This window comes from Tursiops truncatus, chromosome 9, assembly GCF_011762595.2.
Source record: "Tursiops truncatus isolate mTurTru1 chromosome 9, mTurTru1.mat.Y, whole genome shotgun sequence".
NCBI classification, from domain to species: domain Eukaryota; kingdom Metazoa; phylum Chordata; class Mammalia; order Artiodactyla; family Delphinidae; genus Tursiops; species Tursiops truncatus.
This window is the reverse complement of record NC_047042.1, coordinates 99,572,308-99,594,250: the sequence shown is the minus strand read 5'-3', so window position 1 is coordinate 99,594,250 and position 21,943 is coordinate 99,572,308. Positions and strand designations below refer to the sequence as shown.

The 21,943-nt window shown below is 54.9% G+C and overlaps 1 protein-coding gene and 1 long non-coding RNA gene across 7 annotated transcripts; one reads left to right on the top strand and one right to left on the bottom strand.

The window, feature by feature from the left end:
• Positions 1 to 726: 726 nt before the first annotated feature.
• On the top strand, positions 727 to 21,292 carry CRYGN (crystallin gamma N). Of its 5 annotated transcripts, none has more exons than XM_033863522.2 (4): positions 727 to 857; positions 15,596 to 15,844; positions 17,537 to 17,682; positions 21,147 to 21,292. In XM_033863522.2, exons 2-4 carry the CDS (start codon positions 15,680 to 15,682, stop codon positions 21,280 to 21,282), a joined length of 447 nt encoding a protein of 148 aa, XP_033719413.1. In that variant the 5' UTR covers positions 727 to 857; positions 15,596 to 15,679; the 3' UTR covers positions 21,283 to 21,292. The 5 variants fall into 5 exon arrangements, with proteins under 5 accessions (XP_033719413.1, XP_073666216.1, XP_073666213.1 ...); XM_073810115.1 differs by lacking the exon at positions 727 to 857 and adding an exon at positions 5,842 to 13,131; XM_073810112.1 differs by lacking the exon at positions 727 to 857 and adding an exon at positions 5,842 to 13,702.
• LOC141279599 (uncharacterized) lies at positions 16,964 to 21,287 on the bottom strand. Of its 2 annotated transcripts, XR_012334153.1 has the most exons (5): positions 21,190 to 21,287; positions 20,390 to 20,536; positions 19,192 to 19,269; positions 17,397 to 17,468; positions 16,964 to 17,248 (listed from the first exon to the last, which is right to left on the bottom strand). It is a non-coding gene; the product is annotated as an uncharacterized lncRNA (long non-coding RNA). The 2 variants fall into 2 exon arrangements; XR_012334154.1 differs by lacking the exon at positions 17,397 to 17,468 and having other exon boundaries at positions 17,203 to 17,248.
• Positions 21,293 to 21,943: the final 651 nt, after the last annotated feature.

Below are 21,943 nucleotides of genomic sequence, written 5' to 3'. Positions count from 1 at the left end.
CTTAACCCCTGGACCACCAGGGAATTCCCCAAGTCAACTTGTTTAAAACATAAATTGTTCTGTGTTACCCCTTTGCTTAAAATCCTTTAGTAATAATTGTGCCTGCTCAGGGTCTCCAGGGCATCTCATTCTCCAGCCTTTCTTGTTAAAAAAAAAGAAGAGGTTTTTTGTTAGTTTGTCCTTGCCTCAGTGTCAAATAAACTGCCACTGATTGTTTTTGACGAACACCCCCAGGGAAAAGACAGTCAGGTCAAAGACAAGCCTTGCAGATGGGGTTTTCCAGGGAACTACCAGACACTGCAGATGATGACAGTTTTCTGATCAGGGGGCTGAGAAAGCACCAGCCCATCTTGACCCTGCGTGCAGCTGCTAAGGAGGGGTCTGGCAACAGGGCAAGTGACAGTGCCACAAATCTCGCTGTGCTGAGAATCAGCCAGTTTCCTTAAACACCCTTGGACTGGTGCAAGCCTTTAATCTCCAGACCTATGAAAAAGTGATATATTTGGACAGTGTTTTTGACAGTGTTCTCACCGCGTTCTTGAAGGGTCTTCCTGCGCTCTCCCCAATGGCAACCCTCCAGGGTCTCCACAGTAGCTGTTTGTCTGTTGAACGGATGAGTAGCTGAGCCCTCCCATGGGCTGCTTCCTAGACGGCTTCCGTGGAACTTGGCCTGTGTCTGCTGCAGGGAAGGGGAAATCCTCACCATTCACACAGTGCACCGGGATGACCTTTAATCTTGGGTCCACCCCTTATCGGCTCCTAACAAGGAAGGAGCGCACCTACCGGGCGCCCTTACCATTGTTGGTGCAGCCAGCCTCGGACGCCTCGGACTCAGATGGTAGCAGTCTTCGTTAACAGTAAGTCAGAGGACGCAGAATACGCCGCTGCCTTTTATTTTTTGATTGATTTATTTATTTTTGGCTGCGTTGGGTCTCCGTTGCTGCGCGTGGGCTTTCTCTAGTTGTGGCAAGCGGGGACTGCTCTTCGTCACGGTGCGCGGGCTTCTCATCGCTGTGGCTTCTCGTTGTGGAGCACGGGCTCTAGGCTTGTGGACTTAAGTAGTTGTGGCACGTGTACTCAGTGGTTGTGGCTCGCGGGCTCTAGAGCGCAGGCTCAGTGGTTGTGGCTCGCGGGCTTAGCTGCTCCGCGGCATGTGGGATCTTCCTGGGCCAGGGCTTGAACCCGTGTCCCCTTCATTGGCAGGCTGATTATTAACCACTGTGCCACCAGGGAAGCCCCATGCCCGCTGCCTTTTAGATGATCGGCTAAATGGAAACAAGGTTTAACAATTCTTGGAGAAGTCTAGACTCCAGAGAAAAACATCTCCAGCTCCTGCGGGCTGCAGCCACATGTGAGAGGCTTGCTTGCAGAAGGCTTCTGGCTGCCCTGGTGACTCAAGTTGACCGAGACTGTTGTGCAGGTGAACAGAGGCTGCCATGAAGGCTGTGCCAGCAGGAAACCAGGGCGCCTTCAGAAGCGTTCTCAGAAAATTCCAGAATCACCCCACTCCTTCACCTCCCCAAGAGCGGACAGTTTTACATTAAGCCAAAAAGCTTGACATTGAGTAACATTTTTGTGTTACCCATTCTTCTTAACCTTTCCGTACCTTTGATAGCTTCCTAGAATGACCTGGGGAAGTCAGCTCTGGAGTTAGGACTGCGAAGATGCTGAGAGCTAACTTAGCATCTGTTTTCAGAGGAGGGGCCTGATCCCAGAGAGACCCCCCAACTCTTAGTTCATTGTTCGCACTACTGCATGTGTGAACACAACCCCAATACCCACAGGGAACCCCAAATAAATGCAGCCTCGGACTAAGACTCAGAACGTAGCCGTTGTGGTCCCATCTCTGCAGCTAGTGCGTATCTTTGGGTAACTTCTTTATAGTCTCTGGCCTTGATTCCTGCACCTAGGAAACCTCCCTTTGTCAGGGATTGTTGTAACGGACCCGAGTATGAAAACCTTCGCTGTTCCCAAAGCCCAAATGCAAGTGCAGACCATTGCCCTGCGGATGACGAGCTGACCCAGACCCCCGGCCTGAGTTTTCCACCTGACGGCAGGGCCTCCACTGCTTTCTGAAGCTCCCGAGGTTCCCACCTGTGCGTCCCCCGCCATAGTCGGTGACTCCGAATTCCGGCAGTGCTGCCGTATCATCACGGGGCTGCACATCCAAGAAGGCAAGATGGAGAATCACAGATTACTTCCACAAGCAAGTTTACCACACCAAAAAAAAAAGTTTCCTTCCAGTCTGGCCCGATAATAAAAGACGTGCGGCTCTGCCACAGTTCATGGTCACATGCACTGAAGGTCCCTCTGGACCCGCAGGGCTCAGTCGCGCACACGCCCCGTCGAACCCTGTGGCCATGGAGTGGATGAGCCCTGGTCGGGGGACAGACAGCTTGTTCCTTCAGATTCCGAGTGGGGACCTCGGTCCTTCCTCTGAGGACGTCGTCACGCTCAAAGGCCCCTCCAGCTCCCACGTTCTGTTACAACCTGGGAAATGGGCTTGGCTCATTTTTTTTTTCTTCTTTTTTTTTTTTTTGGCCGCGCCATGCAGCTTGCAGGATCTTAGCTCACCAAACAAGGATCGAACCCACGCCCTCGGCAGCGAAAGCACGGAGTCCTAACCACTGGACCGCCAGGGAATTCCCAGCTCATCTTTTTAAGTTATGAATTTTCTCAAGAAATAGCATAGGATTCTGGAAATATTACGGCCTCAGCAGTCAAGACCTTTCACCCAGTTCTTACTGCTGCCCAAGAAAGGCCCGGGCAGAGCTTTGATTTATTTCTTCCAAAAACAAAGCAGCCCCTTTCCGGCTGCCGCTCCCACAGGGAGAGCCGCCCTCTGCAAGAGTCGCTGGCTTCCTAGTGTTTTATCATTTTAGTCCCTCCTCCTTCTCCCATCATTACCAGATCAACGAAGAATCCAAGTAAAACCATACGGTAATCTCTGGCTTTTCTATGGGCATCGCTGTGAGGTTGACATGTCCTGAACTTTACCCTAAAAGGCTGAAGCAAGCAGAGTGCCAGCCTGGTGTTGACAGCTGGTGCAGCTGGAAAGGTTACATTCCTCGGCCCTGACGTGTGGATTTGTATTATCCCAGAGCAGAAATCATTCAGAGGCACCACCTTTTCTGTGCCTGTAACTGGAGCGTTGCGTGACGTTGTAAAATGATGGAAACAGCTCCAAGTCGGCCACCGACTCCCTTGTGATGCCTGCGGGGGGCGGCTCATCTGCTGGCCACTGGTTCTCAAACTCTGACACGTTCCGGAGCCACCTGGAAGGCTCGGGAAGGCACAAGGGGTGGGGTGGGGGGCTCATGATTCCGCGAAGACATCTGGATTTCTGGCAAGTTCCAGGGCTATTTACTAGTGGTTCAGGGACCACATTTTGAGAACCGCTTAGGCAATGATACCTAAGAATGAGGGGGGACCACAGGTAGCAGTTCTATGACTGCAGGATGTCAGAGCATATGCTGAGTGACCAACCGGTTTGCCTGGGACTTGAGGGGCATTGAATTCTGTCCTCTCAAAATCTTTGTTGTAGCTGATCCCCAGCACCTGTGAACGTGACCTCATCTGGAAATAGGGTCTTTGCAGACGTAGTTAGTTAGGATGAGGTCATACTAGAGTAGCGTGGGTCCTGAGCCAATGACTAGTGTCCTTATAAAAAGCGGAAATCTGGACTCAGAGAGACAGATACACAGAAGGAAGAACGCCATATGAGGACAGAGGCAGACAGGAGTGATGCAGCTACGTGCCAAGGGATGCCAGGGATTGCCAGCCACCACCAGAAGCCGGGGGAACGCGGAACTGATTCCCCTCGGAGCCTCCAGACATCTGGATTTCAGACTTCTGGCCTCATATCTGGGAGAGAATACATTTCTGTTGTTCTAAGCCACCCCATTTGTGGTACTTGTTGTGGCCGCCCTCGGGGGTCCCACAAGGTCAGACTTTCACTTTGAAAACCAGGACAGTCCCTGGCAAACCAGAACGAGCTGGTCACCGTAAGCGTGATCAAGCGAAGTTCACACGGCCGGAACTCTCAGGTTTACAGAGGAGGAAGCTGATGCTCTGAGAAGTTGTGACCTGCTGTCCTTGGTCCACTCGGGCCATGCTCACTGGACACCACAGACTGGGGTGGCCCATGACAATGGAGGTTTTTCTCTCATCGTTGGAGGCTGGGAAGTCCAAGATCAAGGCGCCGGCAGACTGGGTCTCGGAGAGGCCTGCCCCCTGGCTTACAGGCATGGTCCTCATGTGGTGGGAGGGATGAGGGAGCTCTCGGGGTCTTCATTAGGCACGGGCCCATTCGTGAGGCTCCACCCTTATGACTGCGCACCTCCCGAAGACCCCAGCGCCTCACACCACCACGCTGGGGCTTAGGATTTCAACCTATGAATTCGGGGGACGCAAACATTCAGTCTGTGACGCCTGCCAAGGGTCACCTCGCATTCGTGTGAGAACCTAGAACACGAGCCTTCTAAGAGTGGACCACGGCCCCCAGATGCTTCACGTACACGTGAGTGCGGACACACGTGTGCACTGTTGGGCCGCACCCCGCAGGCCTACAAGACTGCAGAAAGAGCCCAGAGTCAGCAGCACAGACATCAGTGGTCTGATGGATGTGGGAGCTTACACGTCTGAAGCAAGGTCCCGGAGCGACACCCCACCATGTGAGGCTGACAGTGGGCAGGACGTGGAGGCAGCCTTCGCTTCCGGTGGGGAAGGGGAGATGACCAGTTATGGGGGGAATTGACGTCAGGTTGGCTCATTAGTTACCAGGGAAACCAGCAGAAGGGCACACCCCTCACCGCCCCTTTGATAAGAACAGTCACCAGCTGGGGCCTGGGGCACGTAGGTAGGAAGCTCAGTCTGTGCATAGGGTGTAGTCCGGAAGGGGATGTACAGAGAGCAAGAGAGCTGCCATCACGAGAGGCCTGACCGTACAGCACATACGTGAGCGTGTGAGCCGCACTGCAGCCTCAGGTGGGGGTGGGGGGCTTCGTGCAGAGTCACACTGAGTGGGTTCCGGGGCGAGACCTAGATTTTGCATTTCTGACGAGTGCAACGTGATCCCGATGCTGCTGGAAGCTGCCTGGGTTATATAACCCCCTCGGGAAGATGCAGCCCCTGGAATAAAGAAGTGACCTTGGGCTGACTGCTGGGGAGGGTGGAGGACCCAGGTTCTTGCCCTTGCTCTGCCACCTGGGGGGACAGTCCACATTTCTGGATTCACCTTTTTCCATCTGCAAAATGAAGAAGCAGTTGAACCCAATCGGTTTCCACTTATGCCTGTTTCTCGAGCTGGATTCTGGTGTTCCACTACAAAATGAAAATTGTTTTAGACAAAAATTTTATTTCAATCTCGAGGTTGTTTTTCCCAACGATTTTTCTTAAATAGGTGACACCTGCAGCCAGTTGTCCAAGTGACTTAACCCCAAATAACATCTATTTTAAGGGCTGCCGGTGCGTCCGGGTGTGAGGGTGAGGGTGGGGCGAGGTGGGTCTCTCTAAGTTGAGAGCAACTGGGGCGGAGCCTGAGCCCCCGCCCCGCCCCCGGCCGCGTTTGCTCTGTCGCCACCTGGAGTCCGAGGAAGGCACGGACTCTGCGCCCTTTTTCTCCGCATTCCTGACCCGCTGCAGCCCGTACTGGGGTGTAGGTTCCCGAGGCCCTGCCCTAGTGACCTGCAAGCTTGTCCATGGTTTCTTCTCTCACTTTCCGAGATTCCTTTTCGGGTTTTCGGGGTGAAGGGCTATCGGAAAGCGGGGGACTCCGCAGGAGAGGGAGGGGAGCCCGACGCCGGGGTAGGGGCGGGGAGGGGGGGCGGTCGGCGGGGGGAGGGGGAGGCGGAGGCCCGGTGCTCCGCGTGTTAACATCTTAGAGCTCCGCAAGGAAGGGGGTGTGAGAGATGCCACGCGGTTGTCCCCGGCCCCCAAGTCCACGCGCACGCGCCACGGCCTCCCGCGAGGAGGTCGGCCCTTCCTCTCTCCCCCAGATCCCGGCGCCGAGGGCGCGGCGGGCTGCATCTTCCTCGCAGGCTCCCTGCCCGTCCTGCCACCCGCCCCTGATGGGTGACTGGCCACCAACAGCTCCTGTGTTACCTTTCCGGAGGCGCCAATGCTTCCTGGCCGGTGGGCTCCCCACCCCCTCGGGGTGCTAAGAGTCACCAGGCGCCCGGAGCCGGTTCTGGCCTCTCAGGGAAGATGCAGTTCCATCCCTCTGTCTACTGGCGGCTCTGTGATGAGTTTCCTCAGCGGGGAGAAGCCCGGTGAAAACTCTGTTTGGGGAAGACTGATCTGCTGATGGGCGCCCCGGCTTCCTTTTCTGGGATGAGGTGAGGGAGGCCAAGGAAACACAAGGAACCACGGAGGAGAGCATCTGCTGCTTAAACTTCTCGACTCCCACCTCACCCCCAGCCCCACCTGGGCGATGCTGTCTATTGAGGGAAAGTGGACAGCACCAACTCTTCCCACAATGGGAACACACTCCAGTCTTGGGAAGCCGGGAAAGGGGGCCCGGAGGCTGGCCTCCTCTTAGCGTTTCCCCCTCTCAGATGAGAGCACCCCTGGGAGGGCGGGGGCGCAGGACGGGAAGCAGGTTAGGGGCGGGGAACTCAGATTCAAAACATAGGGAAGGGACCGAGGGCCACATGCAAATGTTCCGTAAACTCGGATTCGAATATTAGCAGTGGAAAAAGGGTACCACAGCAGATAAAAACATTTAAAATTTTTAAATGGACACTATGAACATCTATATGCCAGTAAATCTGAAAACTTAGATGGATGGTCAATGGAATGGAAGACTATAAATGACCAATAATGACTCGAGAAAAAATACAACGCCCAAACAGAACTGTAAGTGTTAAAGGAATTGAATCCGTAGTCAAAATATCTAACCATATATAAAGCACTAACGGGGCTTCCCTGGTCGCGCAGTGGTTAAGAATCCACCTGCCAATGCAGGGGACACGTGTTCGCGCCCTGGTCCAGGAAGATCCCACATGCCGCGGAGCACCTAAGCCCGTGCACCACAGCTACTGAGCCTGCACTCTAGAGCCTACGAGCCACAGCTACTGAGCCCGCGAGCCACAACTACTGGAGACCGCGCACCTAGAGCCCGTGCTGCACAAGAGAAGCCACGGCAATGAGAGGCCTGCGCACCGCAACGAAAAGTAGCCCCCGCTCGCCGCAACTAGAGAAAGCCCGCAGGCAGCAATGAAGACCCAACGCAGCCAAAAAATAAGTTAATTACTTTTCAAAAAAATGTTCTCATTGCTCGTGGGTAAACACCAGGTCGCACGGTAGGTGTATCTTAACTTTATAAAAATATGTTTCTGCAAGTGGCCGCAGGGTTTTACATCCCTTCCAGCAGCTCAGGAGTGTCCACCTGCCCTGCATCCTCACCAAGACTTATAATTGGTTGTCTCTTTAAATTTCTGCCATTCTAACGAGATAGAGTGATGTCTCGTTGTGCTTTGAATTTGCATTTGAGGGGGAGTTTTTAAAGGATGGGCATATTCTTGGCCTTTGAGGCATTAGATCAGGAAATGTTGAAGACTTAGGTGAAGGAGGAAGAACTGGTGGAGCAAAGTCCAAAACAAGAACAGGAATAGACAAGCTGGGCATCCTTGGAAAACTGCCAAACGCTGAAGGAATGTTGGAATTGTGCATCTGTAGGGGTTGAGGGCATGGATTCTGGATTCAAATCCCAACTCCACTGCTTACTTGTTGTGTGACCTTGGGCAAGTTACTTATTCACTCTGCCTCACTTTCCACATCTATGAAATGGGGGTAATAATACCTACCTCTTAAGATAGTTGAGAAAATTAAATGATATAATAAGTCTTCGTTGGTGCCTTACTGTGTAAACACTATGAGAGTCATTATTATTGTCCCCATTTTTGAATTTATTATAATTCTATGTCTTCCCACTACCTGGCCCCTAACAATTTCCCTGAGAGGGAGGGGGAGTGTAGTTACTGTAACCACCTCTAGGGGTCAGGCTTCAGCGCCTTTCACTTACCTAAGCGGCGCAGTATTTGAGGATAGGATATGGGGGACAAGGGGATTCTTTCCAGGACCCACGCGTCCAGCCTTTGCACTACCACCCGTTTCTTCCCTACCCCAATCCAATGTTCCCCCTTGGAGACCTCTGGCCCCTCTTTTGGGAGGGAGATGTCTTATCATCATCTCCTAGAAGTGGATTTGAACTCGGGCAGAGCAGGGAACCCCTGGTCCGTGGGACCTCACACTGAGCAAGCCAGAGGATGTTTTCACCCCTCAACCCAGAAGGCTGAGGTCCCGGCTAGTCCACAGACAGGGCACAGATTCTGGCTAAAGGTGTTCCCTCCCTCCCTGTCCAATAAAAATGGGTCCCAGTCCAGTGGTTCAAGCCACAAACTGGGAAAGGTCTTCAGATAATAGGTTAGATTACAGGTTAAAACACACACGGACACAACAAAGGAACAGATGACAGGTTAACAGACACAAAAGCAAGGAACAGATAACAGACTAATAGACATACCACAAAGGAATAGATAACAGGTTAACACACACACATCAGTCAGGAAGGACTCGGGAAAAATGAGCAAAGGATATGAGTAAGCAGTAAACAGCAGAGCAAACATGATGTACGTATGGACGATGTTGAGAAGCTGAACACAAATGCATGGGTCTGGGGGGCCTTTGCTTCATCCTGTGGAGTTGAAGGTGTGCTCATGCTTCCCCTGACAATTTTACTAAAGGTGTGGACCCCAAAGGGGGCGAGATTGGCCCCGGGGTTCTTTTGGGAATGTGAAGGTGTTTCCATTTGTCAGAATGACAGAGGAAGGGTAGCCTTCAGTAGGCAGGACCCGAGGATACTTGATACCCTGCAACATGCAATGAGCAATTGTCCCACAGTTTCACCCATAAACGCAGAATTCCCTGGTGGTCCAGTGGTTAGGACTCCGTGCTTCCACTGCAGGGGTTCGATCCCTGGTTGGAGAAGTAAGATCTGACCAGCCTTGTGGCGCGGCCAAAAGAAAAAAAAAAAAAAGACAGTATTCTTTGCCTGATTTTAATATACACTGAATTTTCCCAGCATGCAATTTACTAACTAGATGGGAGAGTTTACTTAGTTTTCTGAGGGACTTTTCCAAGAGTTATTCATTCACCGTTTCAGAAACTGGGGTCACTAACAACAAAATAACAAATTGCAGAAGGGTGCATATACAATATTGCCACGTTGTAAAAATGTGTATTATTTCCCTGTATACAAATAGACAGTAAAGATGTGAAAACATGCAAAGAAATAATAAACACAAACATCACGGTAGTGGGTATATGTGGGGAGGAAAAGCTTCTGATGACTTCTTTCTTTAAAGAAAATAAATCAACCTGACATAAACACGGCAAGACATTAATATTTGACAAACCTGGGTAGTGGGTGTGTCATTGTTCCTTATTCTCTAGAGCTCTCTATGCTCTAAATTGCCCAAAAGGGAGAGAGACTTGACAAAAACAAGAGGCAGGAGGATGGAGGCAGGCAGGTGGGCACTGAATCAGCACACATTTTGCAACTTTCTGACACTGAGCAGCTACTGACAGCTTTTAAGTTTGCATGTTATTGAGATTTTCTAAAAATCAAGGTAGCACCCTCAGCCTGCTCCTTCCACTGTCACCACACTTACGCTGAGCCCATTCCCCCAGTATTTTGTCCCCAACTAGCTGTCATATGTGGCTTAAGATCTCACCTATTTCAAAGTACATGTTAACAATGCTTTGAAGATGATCCACTCAAAGAAATGAGTCTCTACTGGTGAGGTTTTGCCAGTCTTGTATTTGTATATGTGTGTATTGATAGCTGTTTAGGGGAGGAGCTCTTCTCAGGCACACATAGATCACGTGAGTCTTGGCAGACCTGACCTCCTTATAATGAAAATCCTGGGTGAGAATTGAGATGTTGCATTGGGAATGGGGAACAGAGGTTAAAATTGCAGACATCTTATCAACAGGTTCATTTTTTACCAATTCTCTGAGGCCTGTGACTGGTCATTTTTCAGTATGCTTTGCAGAAAATACCCCAAATCACTGCTCTGTTTTGAATTCTGCCCACATCCCCTGTGTGCATTGTCTGTGGGCCCTGGCATAGTAACGGCAAATACAAATTAAAGATAAGACACTCTGAAAATAATGAGATCCCGCTACACACCTAGCAGAATGGCTAAAATCCAAAACACTGACACCACCAAGTGCTGGCAAGATTGCGGAGTAGCAGGAGCTCGCATTCATCGCTGGCAGGAATGCAAGCGGTGCAGCCGTTCTAGAAGACCGTTTGGCAGTCTCTTCAAAACTCAACATACTCTTAACCATATGATCCAGACTCGCTGGATACATACTGCTGATATTTACCCAAAGGAGCTGAAAACTGATCTCCATGCAAAAACCTGCCCATGAATGTTTATAGCAGCTTTATTCGTAATTGCCTTAACTTGGAAGCCATCAAGATGTCGTTCAGTAGGTCAGTGGATAAACTGTGACGCAGCCAGACAATGAAATATTATTCAGCGCTAAAAGGAAGTGAGCTATCAGGCCACGAAAAGACGTAGAGGAAATGCAAAGGCATATCACTCATTAAAAGAAGCCAATCTGAAAAGACGACGTACTGTATGATTCCAACTAGATGACATTCTGGACAAGGCAAAACTATGGAGACAGTGAAAGGATCAGTGGTTGCCAGGGGTTGGGGCGAGGGGAGAGGGATGAATAGGCAGAGCACAGAGGATTTTTAGGGCAATGAAAATACTCTGTATGTATATGTATGATGCTATAGTGATGGATACATGTCATTATACGGTTGTCAAAACTCGACACCAAGAGTGAACTGTAATGTAAACTGTGGACTTCGGGTGATAGCGATGTGTCAATATAGGCTCATCAGCTACAAGAAACGTACAGTCTGGGTGTGGTGCTGATGGTGGGGGAGACGGTATACGTGGAGGTGGGGAGGACATGGGAACCTTCTATACTTTTATTCACTTTTACTATGAACCTAAAACTGCTCTGAAAAATAAAGCCTATATTTAAAAAAATAATAAGGGGCTTAATTTTCCCAGGTGAATACAAGGGAAGAGACTCCCCTTCCCCTTTTTCTTCCAGAATTTCTTTGTCTTTTTCACATGTATGGGCGCCATTTTTTTTTTAACATCTTTATTGGAGTATAATTGCTTTACAGTGGTGTGTTACGTGCACCTTTTTAATGGCTAAAGAAACCTCTTGCCAATCTAATACTCTGAAGGTTTCCTGTAGCAGCTGGGAGCTATCTGTTTGAAACATAATGTCCCACCTCCCAGTTTCCGGGGAGGAGAGGGGCTTAACTTCAGCTGCCACCTTACTCTGAACTGCAAAGCCTATTAATTTTCTCATATCTGGGCATAAAGATACGAGAAAATTATATCTTGAGAACATGTACCTAATGAGTATGTCTGCCTGACTCTGAAAGGCTGAGCCTTCTCTGTCTCTGCAGTCACTGTACAGATTGCCTGGGACGCATCATCTCTTGGGTTAATGCTTAGTCAGTAATACGACTCTTCTCTCTCTTCAACCTATATGGACAGGCTCTCTGGGTTGGGAGATTTTGTTTTGAATTCCATTTCCCCAGCAGGGCCTGTGTCCGGAGGCAAACGTTAGAATGTGTGGTTTGGCCAGTGTGGATGCCCGTGGGGATGGCAGTCAGGCCAGGCCTCCTGGCAGGCCTGTCCTTGGATGCAAGGGTGACATGCAGGTGGTAGTGTCTGCACTACATGTGCCAGCCTCCCAGAGCAGGGACAAGGTCACCCCTGTGCCTCCATTGTCCATGACCTCCTTTTCCTGGACCTGAAGTGTCTCATCCGTGAAACGGTGATAAAAATCTTCTTTCCTAAGAACAGCTCAGACTGCTCCCCGCACCCGCGTCCTCTCTGCCCTGTCCTCTGTGAAGCCCCCTGGGGTCACCATGGCTTGGATGAGCTCTCTCTCCTTCGAGCTCAGGGTTGGCCCCTTGCCCCAGCTAACCGCCCTGCATTGTTCTCCGCGTGCACGTCTCATCCCCCCGGCAATTTGGGGGTGCGCATCTTGTGGCCTCAGTGTTGACTCTGTTCATTCCACAAACAATCTTTGAGCCTCTGTTATGTGCCAAGAACGTCTGTGCCCTGAGAAAGTCCCACGCTGGGGTGAGGCTGCGTGTTTCTGTAAACCCGTCCTTGCTGTCCAGGGTGGTCTGGGTGCAGAGCACTGTGGCCCACCGGCGAGTGGGGTTTGAGTCGGGGCGGGTGACACCTCAACGGATCAAGGGTGAGCACGGACTGGGCGGAGAGGGGCAGAGGTAGAGGGACAGCATTCTGGGGGGCAAAACAGCAGAAGTGGAGTCTGCAGGACCACAGCCTGGCATAGAGATGTAGGGGCAGCCCAGGGTGCTGCTGGAGCAGAAAATTTAAGGTGGGTGGGGCTGGGAGCTAAGACCGAAGTGTAACAGAGCAGGACCCTATAGGACCTTCCTGACAGACCCCTCCCCCGCATGTCTCTGCCTGACTCTCATCTGTAGAAAAGCTGTAAGTCTCCCAGGCCTCCCCTGAGTCACAAAAGCCTGGCTCAAGAATTAATGAGTGGAAGGATGTGAACATGTAGTGATAGAGAGAGCAGTGGGGCCAGGAGAACTGGTAAGAATTTGAACGGTAAATCAGCCATGTGGCTCACAGAATCCTTAGTTCCTCCCTGAAGTACCTAGATGACAGTATCTGAGGCACACTTCCTGAGTTGTTTTACAGATGCTAAAATCGCCACCAAATGGAAGAAGTTAACTACTTGATGACCATGAGCACGGAGCCCCCAGGCCTACTGGAGCCTGACGATTGATTGATCACGTTAACCCCTGTGACACCACCGCACTCTACCGCACCTGACACCGCCCCACTACCTCACCGTCAGCCAAGCAGAGACTTGTGCGGGCGCCGGACCACTTCACACCCTGCAACTCCCCTCCCTCACCCTGCCTATAAAAAAACCTTCCCTGAAACCCAGCAGGGAGTTGCAGCCTTTTGAGCGTGAGCCAGCCGGTTCTCCTTTCATGCCCCTTGCAAGAAACCCTCCTCTGTGCCGAGCTCCAACATTTCGGTTTGTCTGGCCTCCCTGTGGGTAGGGTACACAAACTTGGGATGGACAAGAGCAGCGGGCGGGGGGGCGGGCAGGGGCTGTCTTCTTTGCCCTCTGGAGCAGGGGTCCAGCCTTCTTCACTCGAAGAGAAAGCGAACTCAGTACCAATGTGAGCCTGGGTCCCCGGGTGGGAGAGCGCGCGGCGGGAGGTCTGGTAAGGCTCTGTGCGGAGGAGGGAGGGCGAGGGGAGCCTGAGGAACCCCACCCCAGGGCAGAGGCGTCGGGGGGCGGGGCGGGGCCCACCAGTCCTGACTCAGCAGGGCCGGCGAGAGAGGAGGCCTTGGGGGCTGGCTGGGCTCGCGGGCGCGATAGCACCAGGGAGACCCCCGGGCGGGGGCGGGGGACGGGTTGGGTCCCACGGGCCGGGCGGCCCCTCGCGGGCTTAGCACGCCCGACAGCACTAACGCGCCGGCCCAGCAAATCTTTTGTCGGGGCGGCGCTGAGCCAGCAGGGCGCCGCCCGCTATATCTGGGGCCCCCGCGGGCCGGTGGGACCGCGCACGAGGCGCACCATGGCGCAGCGCTCGGGGAAGGTGAGTGCCCACTCTAACCTCTCGCGTCCGTCCGCCGCCGCCCAGGGTGACCGCAGGGGCCCAGACACCCGCCCTCATTGCTCTTTGTGCTGAGGATGGGGGCCGGGGACAGGTGCGGCCAACCCGCTTGATGCCCTTTGCATCTGACAACCCCGAGCAGAGTGGGCTAAATTTCTGAACAAAACGGGGTGCCTGGCCCCGGCTGAGGGCCTCTGTGATGTGGGTGGGGAGTTCTTCCACCCAGTGTCTCCAGCACTGGCTCTGCGGCGCCAAGCCCCTGCCCCAGAGCCCAGCGCAGGGACGGTGCCCCAGAGCCCGGCGCAGGGACGGTGCTCAGACCTAAGGGGTGCCGGGGTTGGAGTGGGGATCCTCGACTTGCCCTGCAGCCCTTGGGCCCCGCTTCTTTGCCTGAGGCTGTTCGAACGTGGCTGCTCCTTCCTCAGGATCTGCTCAGGGGCACTTGGGGCAGGTTCTCTGCAAAATGTTGAAATTTGAGGGACCTTCGAATCCTGTGGGTGACCAGTTGTCCTTGAATATCTGGGGCGGGGGGAGCCCTCCATCAGATCTGCCTTGTGCGGGAAGAGTGGCAAGTTTGGATCCCTACCCCCTTCCCTGGCTCCCTATTCTAGCTAAGCTGAGACTGCCTTTGGTTTCCAGGGGCTACATTCAAGGTTAGTGGGTGAGAGCATTACTGTATCTGTCTGCGGGGGCTGGGTTATGCCTCAGCGACAACGCCGAGAGCTCATCTCCACTGTGGTCTGCACACCCTCCTCTGTGCTGCAGAGGGACACCTTGATATCAGCAGAGGGAAAGGGAGAGGCGAGAAGTGGTGCGTGGTGTTCAAAGCTTCCACGTCCACACACATCCCTTTGGCCAAAGCTTCTGGCCTCGCCTACCTCCGAGGGGCCCAGAGGAGCAGTTCTACCCTCAGTGACAGTACACGTACATCATGACCACAGTTACTGGGCCCCAGGCAACATTACTTTGCCAGGGCCCTTCTAGGAGCACGATTCTTGAAACCCAAAGAGTTATCGAGAGTTGGAATTTTTGGTTCCTCTGCAGAAAGTGAGTGAGTTTTGGGGTTGGTATGGTTCTTCTGTTTGTTTTTGTTTTGTTTTGTTTTTATTGAAGTACAATTGACTAACAAGACTTTATTAGTTTCAGGTGTATAACATTGTATATTTTTTTATACATTATCAAATGATCACCACAGCAAGTCCAGTTACCATCTGGGTCATGTTTAGTTTGGGAACAGGGACTACCCATCAGTGCAACATCACCATAGGACACAGTGTCTGAACTGAGCGCCGGGTTAGAAAGCTCCAGGTCTGACACATGCATGTCACCCAGAGGAGGGGCCTAGAACACAAAGGGACGGGGTTACATTGAAAAAGCCCTCTTTGGAGCCTTTAATCCCGTGCCAGGCCCTGACTTGGCTCATTGGATTCAATATCTCCTGTTAAGGGGCCCAGTCTCGGAAACCTGACTTTCTGGAAAGTGAATATTCGGTTATAGGGTTGTAGGTGAAGTGTTTTCTTTTGAAACATTTCGTTGGATGTTATGTTTTAACAATAAACAAAAATTGAGTTTAAAAAATGCAGTGGGAGTTTGAAAAGACCCTGTTTTCAAACGGGCCCCTGGACAAAGGGGAAATCCCTGTCCCCTCATATCTTCTGAGATCCGTCTGCTCAACCATGGCCTCCTGGGGTGGGGCGAGCCGGGTGCTGGGTCTGACCTCAACCTGCCATCCAGGCATTCCCTCACCCAGGCAACAGCGCCTACTGCATGCCACAGGTCGGGGCTCCAGGGCCTGGGAATTGGGGTTCAGTGGTGGATGCTGGGCCACAGGAGAGAAGCCCCTGACTCCTGGGTCCTCTAACCTGGCCTTTCTAGATTACTCTCTACGAGGGCAAGCACTTCACGGGGCGGAAGCTGGAGGTCTTCGGGGACTGTGACAACTTCCAAGACCGAGGCTTTATGAACCGGGTGAACTCTGTCCGTGTGGAGAGTGGGGCCTGGGTCTGCTTCGATCACCCCGACTTCCGGGGCCAGCAGTTCGTCCTGGAGCACGGCGACTACCCCGACTTCTACCTCTGGAACAGACACAACGACCACATGGGCTCCTGTCGGCCTGTTGGAATGGTGAGTGGGCCTGGGCCACTCCACTTGGCCGGGGTGGGGGCGGTTCCTGCTGGAGTGACCCAGGGCCCAGTTAGGCCTGGTTAGACGTGGGATGAGTAATCGGGGGGTAGGGGTGGGGGGAGCAGGGCCCTCCCAGCTTTAGGAACGGATGAGACTGTGAGATCTTTAAGCCCGAGAGATGTCCCCACACAGACCCAGCCACTCCCATGCGTGGGGACCCAATAGGAAAGCCCCTGGGAGTTTTCATTCCTGCATTTTCAGCCATGTATCAGGAAACCACTTTCAATTTCTGATGCCAAAATCTTGCTGAGTTTTCCACTTAAAATGCTATTGAAAACATGAGAGGTTTGGCTCTGCAACCAGATAGGGGAGCATTCAGCTAAAGTAAGGCTGATGTGGTCCTGGTGCGTCCACCCAAGCAGGTCATCTTCTAGTGCTTTTCAGGAGCCTTCAATGGAGTGGCCGACGGAGGAAGCTTAGGTATCACTGGCCAGGCAGCGGGAATTGGGGGGCAGGAGCCAGCAGGTGGCTGCCTTTTCACAGGGCCACCCAGTACGTGCGGGAGAGCCAATGAGAGGTGTCACTCCCCCATGGCGATGTTGCCCTCAGGGTATAGGGTTTGAGACTGGGCATTCCCATTCCTTAGAATTTTTCCATCTTAAAGTCCTAACTGACCTTCTGTGAGCTCCGGAAGCTAGGGTGGGAAATGGCTGGTTCCCGAGACCAGGGGTGTACAACTTATCAGAGAGTCTCGGCCCTGTGTCTGCGGGAGGACCCTCTCCTGGACGGACATCTGAGGACCCCCAGGGGAGGGGCCTCCTGTGTGGAAACCCCTCTCTTTTCTACATGGGTTGCAAAACCAGCTGGGCGTTGGCCTCTCAAATTGTAAGAATGCTTTCTTAAGATTTCCACCAGGTCACGGACATTTGGAAAAAAGAATTAACATGGCTGGCCCTGGATCTTGCATAATGCTATTTATATGAAAACTACCCTGGGTATCTTTCGAATGCTGTTCTCGGAAGAGCCGTCCTTGGGGCCAGCTGTGGCGCAGACCCAGCCCCCGCCGGCGCCAGAGCCCGTGGGGAGCTGGCCCACCTCGGTCTTTGGAAATACGGGGAATCTTATGGGGAGATGTATGTCCTCGTCCCAGGGAGCCAGCAGGGATTTCAGCAAATGAGATCCCTGTTATTTGTTTTAGATTTTTGGCTTCGTGTTTTAATAAACGTTCTATTACAGTTTGTAAAATATTATCATTTAAAGGCTGCCAGTGGCCTGTGGCCCAGGAGGGGGTGAAGGGCAGAGGAATGCGGTGGTATGTCTGGGGCAGGAGGAAGCCCAGTGGCCCGGGCCGGTCCGAGGGCGGCCGCTGTCCCAGGAGATCTGGCCCTCTCTGGACCTTGGGTTCTGCAGTTGAAGAACGAAGTGACTGGACTGGTTCAGGGGCTCTGAATCTTTTTAAACTAATAGACCCCTTTCATCCAACCAAATCTCATACGCAAGAATGAGCGGCAGTTCTGGTCTGAGGGGCGTGCGTTGAGGTCGGGGTACTCACCGGCCCCCCAGCCCAGGAACTCACGGGTGCCCTGGGTGCTGGATGGGTCCAAGCTCCTGCCCACACGGGCTCCTGTTTATGACGGGAAACGTCACCACTGTTCACCCTCTTTCCTTCCTCCACTTGTGGGGGGCCCACAGCATGGGGAGCATTTCCGCCTAGAAATCTTCGAGGGCTGCAACTTCACGGGCCAGTGCCTGGAGTTCAAGGACGACTGTCCCTTCCTTCAGAGTAAGGGCTGGACCAAGAACTGGGTCAACGCCATCAAGGTGTACGGGGACGGCGCGTGAGTAGAACCCGCGTGGCCGCTGACCACAGTTCCCCGCCTGCCGGGCTGGATCAGACCCCAGCAGGGGGGCCGCCTGTCCCCTGCCCAGAGACCTTTTCCCTCCCCCATCTGTCCCCCTGGCCCAGGAAGGCCATGGTGAGGGGACGCAGGGCCCCAAAGGCCCCCCTCGATGGCAGGAGGGCACTTTGCAGCCCTAGCCGTTTTCTATGACTGGGCTGAGCTCATGGACTGCGCTTTGGTTTTCTCGAGCTGGGAGAAGTCTGCTCTGGCAAGGGTGGGCCTGCCCACATGCTCACCCGTTATTTACTCCGAACTGGACCTCTCCTACCACACGCCCAGCCCTGCCACGCTGGCCTCCCGGGGAGATGATGTCACAGTGGCTCACTTCTGGGGGATGGAGAGCGGCTGGGAGGCTTTTCCCCAGGCCCAGGGGGGCTCGTCCGCCCTAGCCCAAGAGAGCCGTCAGAACCCTGTGCTTCCGTCGACTCCCGCACACCGGGTTCCTTCCACCAGCCAAGGGCATCTGAACGCCCATTGTGCACACCCTTTGTGCCAGTTTCACAGCCCCTGCTCACACCCCATCTGCCCAGCTGAGTGGAGAGCATTGCCCCATTTTACAGAGGAGCAAGCTGAGACCCAGAAAGTTACCCCACCCCGCTGGGAGTGGCCCCACTGGGATTGCAGCCAGGCCTTTGGCTTCAAGTCAGACTGTCCCTGATCTAGAGCTGGGTGTCTCCCCAGATCTCAGCCCCATGTCCCAGGAGAAGAGCCCCGAAACGTGCGTCCCAGGAGCCTGGCTCTTCTCCCAGCAGCTACGGGAGCCCTTTGCCGTCTGTGTTTCTGAGGCACGGGATCAGGGTGCAAGCGAATGGTCATGGGAGGGACTGAAGGAGGACGTGGCCGAGCTGGAGGAAGAACTCCCCACCTTCCCCTGCGAGGTCAGATGTTGGCTGCTGGGCCCTGGGCCCCTGACCCAAAGGCCTTTCAGAAATTCCAGGTTTGCCCTCAGTCAATGGCACCTGGCAATCCGGGGGTAGAATTCCAAAACGACCATTTGCTGGCTAAGTTGTGTCTTGTGAGGCCAGAGTCATACCTTTGTGTAGAAGGTATCCTGAGCCCCGAGGCCCAGTCCCCCTCCAGCCAGCCCCAGGACTCCAGGGGCTTGTTAAGAGAAAAAGGCAGGAAGGTAGGAGCTAAGATTTGACTGTAGGGACTTCACCCCCCACTTCACCTAAGCGGAGGTGGTGCTCAGAGGGGCGAGGACTCCGTGGGGCACTGCCTGCAGTGGGTCCCACGTCTGGACCCGGGCTCTGCTCCGCTCCCCATGGAGCCCTCGTCCTTGGCCTCCTGTGACTTTAACTTGTAAAAAAAAAATGTAAGCCCTTGGCAAGGAAAAGCTGCCCAGTGGTGCCCCCCAGGGTCCCCTAGTGTGGGCGTGACCTCCTTCGAGGGCTTTCCGGGCATCTGAGGTTGGGGGTGCAAGGTGGGTCTCCCCACACCTCCTACCTGCCAGGAGCCATTTTCTTTGGGTCCCAAGTCGCTCAGGAATGGCCTGTCCCCACAGACCCGTGTCCTGAAGGGCACCTGGAAGAGATATGCCAGCACCTCGAGGCCCACTTCCCAAGGGTGCAGTCCTGGTGCCGACGGCGGACGGCGCGCCCCTCCCTCCCACGGCAGGAAGCAGGGGAGGGTGAGGGGTTCCTGCGGAGGCCTAGCCGGTCCCTTCCTCTTCTTCCTTTTGGGGACGCCCATATGCTCCAGGGCAGCCCAGGACACTGCTGGGGGTCCTTCCCAGCTCCTCCAGGGAGGGAGGGAGGGGCTGACTCCCTTGGAGGTGCCTCAGGCCACGGCCTCAGCATGTGCGCGGAGTGTGGGGAGGTCATGGGCAGGGTGGGGGATGCGGTGGGCACGGAGAGGCTGGCGGGGCAAGGGGTGGGGAGCGGCCAGACTGGACCCGGCCTGCCCAGTGCTCCCACTCACTCCCACTCTCCACCTCTCTCTCATGCCCGACCCCTGACCCTCAGCGGACTGTGCCAGGCTCCGGATGTGGGGTTGGGATGGGGGAGGAGAGGGACGGTGGTGGCAGGTGAGTGGCAGCTGGCCTTGTGCTGGATGGGCTCACAGATTCTGAGGATGTGTCTCCTGGGGAGAAACCTCCTTCAGCACCAGAGTGCTTTGGGGTCCATGGACAAGAACCCTTAGGTCAGAGCACCCCATGGCCTGGGCCAGAAGGGACCCCAGCAGCCAGACCTGGGTGTGTAGCCCCTTTGTCGGGGGCCTGGAGACTGAGGCCTGCTTTGCTTCCCAAGGCCCCCAGCCCCTCCGTGACTGACAGAGAAAAACGCTGTGTTCTATCAGTGGTCAAAGAGAAAGAGGCCAGAGTGAGGTGGAGAGGGCCGCCATGGACAGAGTGGGTGTGGACCAAGTTGGCTTTGAGGCCCGCCGTGCTCCCCGCCGCCGCCCCCTCGCCCCTCAGCAAAGGCTCCAGAGCCCAGCTCGGTGGGGGGGGGTCCCCCTGGCCCTCCCAGCTGCCTGCTTGTCTCAGGGACAGTGGAGGGACGGGGCTGCGACAGCCACGCTCCCCACGTGTCCAGAGGCCTCTCCTCAGATCACATCCCCTGCCCTCCGGTCCGCAGGCAGAGACGACTTTCGGGGGGCCCCATCCCCCCACCGCGCCTTCCAAGAGAGAAACCTTCCCAATTACCTGCAGCCCCATAGCCTCTGGTGATGAGCGGCCCTGTTCTCTCCTGCCCTGGCCCAGAGCCCAGCCATAGGTGCTCCTAGACCAGTCCGTGTCCTTGTCGCCAGTCTCTGCTCCCCGGCCTGTTAGCAGCTGCCCTGGAGCTGGGAGCTGCGATGGGGAGAGAAAGGCTCCCTCATCCGTGCAGCTGTCTCCCTCACCCCTCACCCCACCGCAGGAACCTGTGGTCTGACTGATGTGGGACTCGCCAGGGCCTGAAGCAGGGCTGGGCGCACACGTGGACCCAGGAACACATTTGCTGAACGATGGAACGAATGAATAGTAATCAGTTCCCATTCTGTGCAGGCCCCCTGCCACGTGCTGGGTGCTGTCTGTGCAAACAGCCCTTTTCAGGAGCAGGAAGGAGTGGGGTGTGTGGGCGGGGGAGTGGGAGGATGAGAGTGGACGTGCGTCCTGGAACCACTCCTGGCTCTTGTGATGAACATTCTGGACTGGTCAGTTTCAAATGTCAACTGAGCACCCCTGGGTGCAAAGTGTCTCACCGAGCACTGGCCCGGACACACGGGGCAGTGAAAGGACGGGCGGGAGGTGGGCGGAGAAATAAGCCAACACGGGCGGGAAGGGCTGGCCCGGGGCGGAGGGGCGCGGGGCGGCGGCTGCGGGGAAGGAGGGCACGCGCGGCTGTGGTGCCAGGATAGGAGCGGCCGGGCCCTGCGCTGCTCAGCACCGGGCCCCTGACCTCCGCCGCCCTCTGGCCTAGGTGGGTCCTGTACGAGGAGCCCAACTACCGCGGCCGCATGTACCTGGTGGAGCGGGGCGACTTCCGCAGCTTCTCCGACTGGGAGGCCCAGAGCGCGCGCGTCCAGTCCCTCCGCCGGGTGGCCAACTTCTTCTAACCGCCCGCCCGCCGGTGTCTGGCTGCGACCAGGAGCGGCCCGGAGAGAGGGACAGTCCCCCCAGACCGCCCGGGACTCGGACCGTGGGAAATAAACGTCATAAAAGCCAAGCGCTGAATGACTCCTCTGCCCTTCGTGACCAAGGGACAGCCGGGCGGGGGGCCCCCAGGCCCTGGGCAAGGGGCTGGCAGGACCCCCCGGCGTGGGAGGGACCGACCAGGAAGGGTGGAGGGGGACGTTGCGAGGCATCCGCTGGGGGAGCATTAGGGCTGGAAGGGACCTATAGGTCATGGAGTTCAATCCTGTCACTTCACACGTGAAAAGCCAGCGTCCTGGGCTTCCCTGGTGGCGCAGTGGTTTGGAGTCCGCCTGCCGATGCAGGGGACGCGGGTTTGTGCCCCGGTCCGGGAGGATCCCACATGCCCGCGGAGCTGCTGGGCCCGTGAGCCATGGCTGCTGCGCCTGCGCGTCCGGAGCCTGTGCTCCGCAACGGGAGAGGCCACAACAGTGAGAGGCCCGCGTACCGCAAAAAAAAAAAAAAAAAAAAAAGCCAGCGTCCTACATGGGGAGTCACCACCTCGGGTCCCAGAGCAGCTCCCAGTGGAACCAGGATGGGGCCAGGGCGCTTCCCCTTCCAGGAACCCCACCCACAGGCCAGTTA

What these genes read in the sequence shown, in the direction of transcription:
- CRYGN (XM_073810112.1), top strand. Translation starts at nt 13,682, where the DNA reads ATGGCGCAGCGCTCGGGGAAG. An exon ending in CCTGTCGGCCTGTTGGAATG is followed by an intron (nt 15,845 to 17,536) that starts GTGAGTGGGCCT and finishes GGGGGCCCACAG; the next exon opens with CATGGGGAGCATTTCCGCCT. An exon ending in AAGGTGTACGGGGACGGCGC is followed by an intron (nt 17,683 to 21,146) that starts GTGAGTAGAACC and finishes CCTCTGGCCTAG; the next exon opens with GTGGGTCCTGTACGAGGAGC.